At 42.5% G+C, this 6000-nt stretch overlaps 1 protein-coding gene across 1 annotated transcript in view; it reads right to left on the reverse strand.

Moving 5' to 3' along the window:
* EGF (epidermal growth factor) overlaps positions 1 to 5782 on the reverse strand; it is a 98342-nt gene extending 92560 nt beyond the window's left edge. Inside the window, 1 exon segment of the mRNA XM_043870762.1 lies at positions 5656 to 5782. Within this exon segment, the coding sequence (XP_043726697.1) occupies positions 5656 to 5782 (127 nt within the window).
* Positions 5783 to 6000: the final 218 nt, after the last annotated feature.

Genomic DNA, 6000 nt, shown 5'->3' on the forward strand with positions numbered 1-6000 from the left:
CAGCAATCCTCCAAGACAGAGGAGGGGAGAGGGGCTGGAGATGAGACTGTTCTTATTTAAAAATTCTAAGATACTATGGCCCCCGCAGGCCATAGAGCTTTGGAATTTATGAAACGCCAGTCCATTCTTAGGGATGTAGTCTGTTCTTCTGACCCTTACGGCAGAATTTCAGTGCGACCCTACCGTATGCAAGAGGGATCCTGGGGCGCTAAGTTAGGCAACTGGGGAGATCTTAATTGCCACAATGACACACTGTGAGAAAAGGTATTCACTATAAATAACCCCCCTTTACTTGAAAAATAATTAGCAGTCCTCTTGCTTTTCTCTTCATGCTTGAGTGAAAGGAGCTGAGCTAATAAAGAAGGATGTAACATTCATTCCATCATTCTACTACTTCTCTGAAACAGTCTCTCTCAAGTAGGATGTGCACCACTTAGAGACTGGAACATTATTCTGTGGGGAAAAAAATGTTAGAAATGTTACGTGCTTCATAATATTCATAATATCAGTGTATATAGCTAATGTAAGTGATAAATAAAAGTGTATCGGGAGCATATGTCCACATTTTAACTTTTTTAAAGTGGAAGGGAGTTTGGAGGTTATGGAAGGTAAAACAAACAAAAAAAAAACCCCAGCCATTTATACTATACAGGAAATATGTCACTAGATTTTCATGAAGGCAAATCTGTAAATGATAAAGTAAGATTTTGAATTTAAAGCCAAATTACAGATCAATTTACCTTTGATGGGAAGCACTTGCTCTACCCAAATAAGCAAATATTTCTCACCTTCTAACTTCTAAATTGAACACCAGATAAAAGGGACAGCCCACGACAAGCCCCAAAATGTAAATTCATTTAAAGAACTAATTTGTTGTTTCTTTATATGCCCTCAACAATTTTACAAATCTTAAAAAAATTGGTTCCAAACATAGGAAAGAATACATAAGAGATTTAAATATATAGTGGCTTGTTTTTGCCGCTGTTTAAGTGACCACTGGTAAGAAGCCTAACAAGCAGGCTCACTTAGCACTCAGTGAAACTTTTTATCAGTTGATGTCACAGAAAGACAAACGCTGGAGCTGCAGCTCCACGAGGGCGCTCACTCAAACCAGTTTGATTTGGTTTTGGGTTTTTAATAAACATTTCTTCTGAGCACAAAAATACAAGCTATGTATGTTGAAATTATTTTGAATACAAACTGTAATGTTATAGAACTATTATCAGGTTTTTCAACATGGCATTTTTCCATGTGTAAAAGAAATTTAATTATTATAGAAGAAACTAAGTCATGTCTATAAACTTGCTGTTGCTCAGTCATGTCTGATGCTTTGCGACCCCACGGATTGCAGCACGCCAGGCTTCCTGTCCTTCACTATCTCCCAGAATTTGCTCAAACTCACGTCCATTGAGTCGATGATGTCATCCAACCACCTCATCCTCTGTCGTCCCCTTTTCCTTCTGCCCTCAATCTTTCCCAGCATCAGGATCTTTACCAATGCGTTGGTTCTTCACATCAGGTGGCCAAAGTATTGGAGCTTTAGAGAACACTACTCCTCTTACCACCAATAAAATAACGTTAACTACAATAAAAATATTAATAGAAGCTAAGATTTATCAAGGGGCTTCCTAGGTGGCACTACTGGTAAAGAACCTGCCTACCATTGCAGGAGACCCAAGAGACATGGGTTTGATCCATGGGTGAGGAAGATACCCTAGAGGAGGGCATGGCAACCCACTCCAGTATTCTTGCCTGGAGAATCCCATGGATGGAGGAGCCTGGCGGGCTGCAGTGCGTATGGTCGCGAAGAGTTGGACACAACTGAAGTGACTTGGCATGCATGCACACAAGACTTATTGGGTGCTCATTACATGCCAGGCTCCATTTTATGCACTTTACCATTTTTATGCACTTCAGTCAGTTACGTGATAACTGAGCGGTCCTGAGCCCAGACTGCCCATTATGTCTGTTAGAAGCACCAAGGGAGGGTAATAAAAAAAAAAAAAAACCACCAGAGGAGACTGTGACTCACATTGACCTGGTGCTAACCCCGTTGGTGGTTTAACATGCAGCCAGAATTGAAAACAAATGCTTTAACACAATCCTGACAACATCCTGGGAGGAAGGGGTAATTATCTTTATTTTACAATGAGGACAATGAGACACACAGTTCACAAACAGCAGAACTGGGATCTGAACTCAGGCCGGCAGACTCCAAAATTGAAGCTCTTTACCACTAAGCTCTGCTACCCACTCAAAGACCGGGAACCACTGAGGACTTAGGGGATGGTTTTATTCATGTGGTATGCATGAAAGATCATTCCTGTAATTTCTGAGCAGTTAGATTTTTTTTTTTAAAGCTTTTGCATAACTCTAGCTGAAAAAATAAACCAGATTTTGATCATGGAATTACTCTGATTTGCACGTGACCGGGAAGCTGACCAAACCCTAGCCGGTGCTGAAATCAGTGATTTCACTGTTTACTGCTAAAGATGACCTTCCCAAATGGCTGACTAGTGCTGAGGTTTGGCCTGCACTTCTTCGTCACTCCATTTACCAGGGAAGTTCATATAAATAATGCAGGCAGAGCCATCAAACAGGAAAAGTTCCTCTTCAATTGCTATTTCTCCTCCAAGGAAAATAGGCTTGAAAGTTCAAAAGCCACTCGACAGCACTTTTCCTTATTGCTCTCCTTTTGCACTGTAGCCCAAACGAAGCTAACAGAATACTCAGTGATTAAAATAAAAGAAGAAGCAGCAATAGCAGTAGGAGGCATGGGGGAGGGGAGAAATGAAAAGAAAACCCATGTCTGTGTTATCACTTGGCTTATCAGGCTCATAGTCACATGCAAGACAACATGGCATAAAGTTACCTGAATCAGACCACAAGGGATTCTTCCTCCTGGGTCAGGCTGGCCACAGGTGGTCTGTCTCAATGCCAAGGGTGAGGAATAAGGCAAGTAGAATTTAATTAGAGGAAAAATAGATGATGGCACCATATCTATTTAGAGAGGAGAAATACTATCCTCTGAAATGCATGGGCATAGGGTGTGACCTGGGCAGTTATTGGCTAATATAAGACATGGAGCGTCAAGTAGAGGCTTTAAACCTTTGATCTGCAAGGAATGAGGGAGCAAAGAGTCAGAGTCACAAAGTGGCATCCAGACATTCCACCCTCCATGGGGTCTGTGCCATGTCACTGCAGTGTTCAAATAAGGCATCTTGTGACATGATTTGATCAAGGAGATTTAGCCAAGATATGGAGCCAAGAGGATATTTATTAAACACAATCTGCCAGACTCTGTGGTAAGTGCATTTCCCATATTATCCCATGGGATCCCCACAACAATTCCAAAAGGGGGTATTATTATTTTTCAGCAATATTCCACTATGTGGTTGTGGTTTAGTCGCTAAGTCGTTTCTGACTGTTGCGATCCCATGGACTGCAGCCCACAGGCTCCTCTGTCCCTGGTATTCTCCAGGCAAGAATACTGCAGTGGATTGCCATTTCCTTCTCCAGGGAATCTTCCAGACCCAGGGATCGAACCCCGGTCACCTGTGCTGCAGGCGGTCTCCTGCATTGCAGATAGATCCTTTACTTGACTGAGCCACCAGGGAATTAGAATATAGTCCACTATAGCTCCAGTATTAACTAGGTAGCATAGATTTGAAATGAGGTATGTTTGCATCTAAAACCTCGGTTCCTTCCATTTTGTGACACAGTCCTCCTAACTCATTGTCTCTATCCTGGGCTTCAGGTTTGTTTCTTCAACCAGCCTCAGTGAAGGCACTTTTGAGCCACCAGCAGGGACTAGTGAGAAGCATGAGGTGTAGGTTCCCTTGTTAGCAGTGAGTTCCTTGAGACTCTAAAGCCACGTACAGAAGTTCATTTGCATCTTATTCTTTCTCTCTCAGTTTCTGCTTCTTGACTGGTTCCCACTCTCTCTGTGCATCCATGCAGATGCCTGGCTATGGTCACTTGCCAATTACTCTCTCCCAACCCAAAGAGGGTCCAGGCCACCTGACAAAACTATGCTGAAAAGCTCTGCCTCCAACAGCTGAGTCACTGGCTCATGGGGTTATTTTGCTTTTTGTCATCTTTTTTTTTTTTTTGGCTGCACTGCACAACATGTGGAATTTTAGTTCCCCAATGAGACTAAGGGTGGAACCTGAGCCCCCTGCAGTGGAAGCATAGAGAATAACCACTGGACCTCCAGGAAATCCCTGTCATTCCTTTTTTGCCTTTATTGTTTAGGACGTGGATTATCACGCCAGGGATACTCATTCATTCAGCAAGAATTTACTGAGTATAAACTATGACAGTGGATATGTTCTAGGTGCTGGGGACCCAGAGATAATCAGAACTCAGTCCTTCCTTCCATACCCTTGGGTTCTGCTCACCCGTTCCAGTGCGTGCTGCCTGGTGACAGAGCCTTGACTTCCTCATCCCCATAATTTCCTTTACAGGAGAGCCAGGACAGGAGCCCAATGTCAGCAGTTTGGCTCAGAACTGTTCCCTTTATTCCCATTACTTTGTGCTAATTTCCCGAGGCTTCTCTTTCTCTTCTGGAAAATTTACTGTTTCCCTCAATCTACCTCTTTTGGGGAGCCAGACCTCTTCTCAGAAGGGTAAAATGACAAGAAAGGAATATCAGGGCAGTTTGTGCCTTTTAGTGAATGGAAGTGACTGCCTTGTTTGAGCAACAGGTTGCAGAGCAACCAAGGATTAAAATAAATTCTTACTCAGGATTGCTATTTTGCATTCAGTAGAATTCCCATTTCCTCTTGATTAAGAACCCGTTCAATATGAGAGGGGTTGTGTCATATTATCATTTCTTAGCAGTTCCCAAAGTTACAATGCACCTGTTACTAACACTGGCGCTGCATCAGAGCTTCAGAAACAGCTGTGGGGGAGAATGCAAGGAGGTTTAATTTGAAATGTAGCTTAACTTTCACAATGAAGGAATCACATTTGTTCCCAATTCCCTCCCCATTTTTCACTGGTTTTTAGCAACCTCTTAGCTCCTACACAAAGTTATCCAAAGGATGATATTTTTTTCAGTTTCAAAATTTTTTAACAAGTCATCTGTTTCCCCAATTTCCCATATAAAGCTGATCAACTAAGTATTTAATCACTCCTCATGTCAGAATCAAGACAGAGGTTTAACTAGTTAAAAATGAGACCTATTCACTCACACACAGAAGAATAGTTTGAATTATTATAGTTAGTCCTAACAGCCAATAGGATGTTATAGTCCTAACAGCCAATAAGGAAATAAACATGCATTGAAAACAAAAAGGAAGCAAATACACACATCCAAAGACAAATCAGAAACAAATGCCAAGTATACAAGATGGAATGAATAGGTATCAGAAGGTAGTTTCCGGGAAGACATGAACTCCTTTTTTTTTTTTCCCATTTATATTTATTAGTTGGAGGGTAATTACTTTACAACATTGTAGTGGTTTTTGTCATACATTGACATGAATCAGCCATGGATTTACATGTATTCCCCATCCCGATCCCCCCTTCCACCTCCCTCTCCACCCAATCCCTCTGGGTCTTCCAGTGCACCAGGCCCGAGCACTTGTCTCACGCATCCAACCTGGGCTGGTGATCTGTTTCACGTGAACTCCTTTTGATTAGATTACTTACCCGCACAAGTAGAATTCTCATTTCTGGAGGGAGAACCTTCAGGACAGTTCCAGTGCTGCAGGGTTGAGAGGCTAACAAAACTAAATTTGAGAACTACCAGCAACACAACGGCAAGGAAATGCAGCATGATGTTGATGGGCTTGAACTCTCAATAGAAAACAAGCTGACGTTGCTTGAGCACAGCCCGGGCCAGGTAGGTACATCTGACTCCCGGTGTGTCCACTCAGGTCGGCCTGCAGCCCTGGGGTATCTTTTCCTCTGTTGCTCTGCTGTTGCTCTCTCGCTCCTTCTCCTTCAACTCAAGACAGCATCCAAATGCAGCCTGAGGGGAAAGATTCAGTTTTG

The sequence above is a fragment of the Cervus elaphus genome, chromosome 17 (assembly GCF_910594005.1).
Source record: "Cervus elaphus chromosome 17, mCerEla1.1, whole genome shotgun sequence".
Classification (NCBI taxonomy): domain Eukaryota; kingdom Metazoa; phylum Chordata; class Mammalia; order Artiodactyla; family Cervidae; genus Cervus; species Cervus elaphus.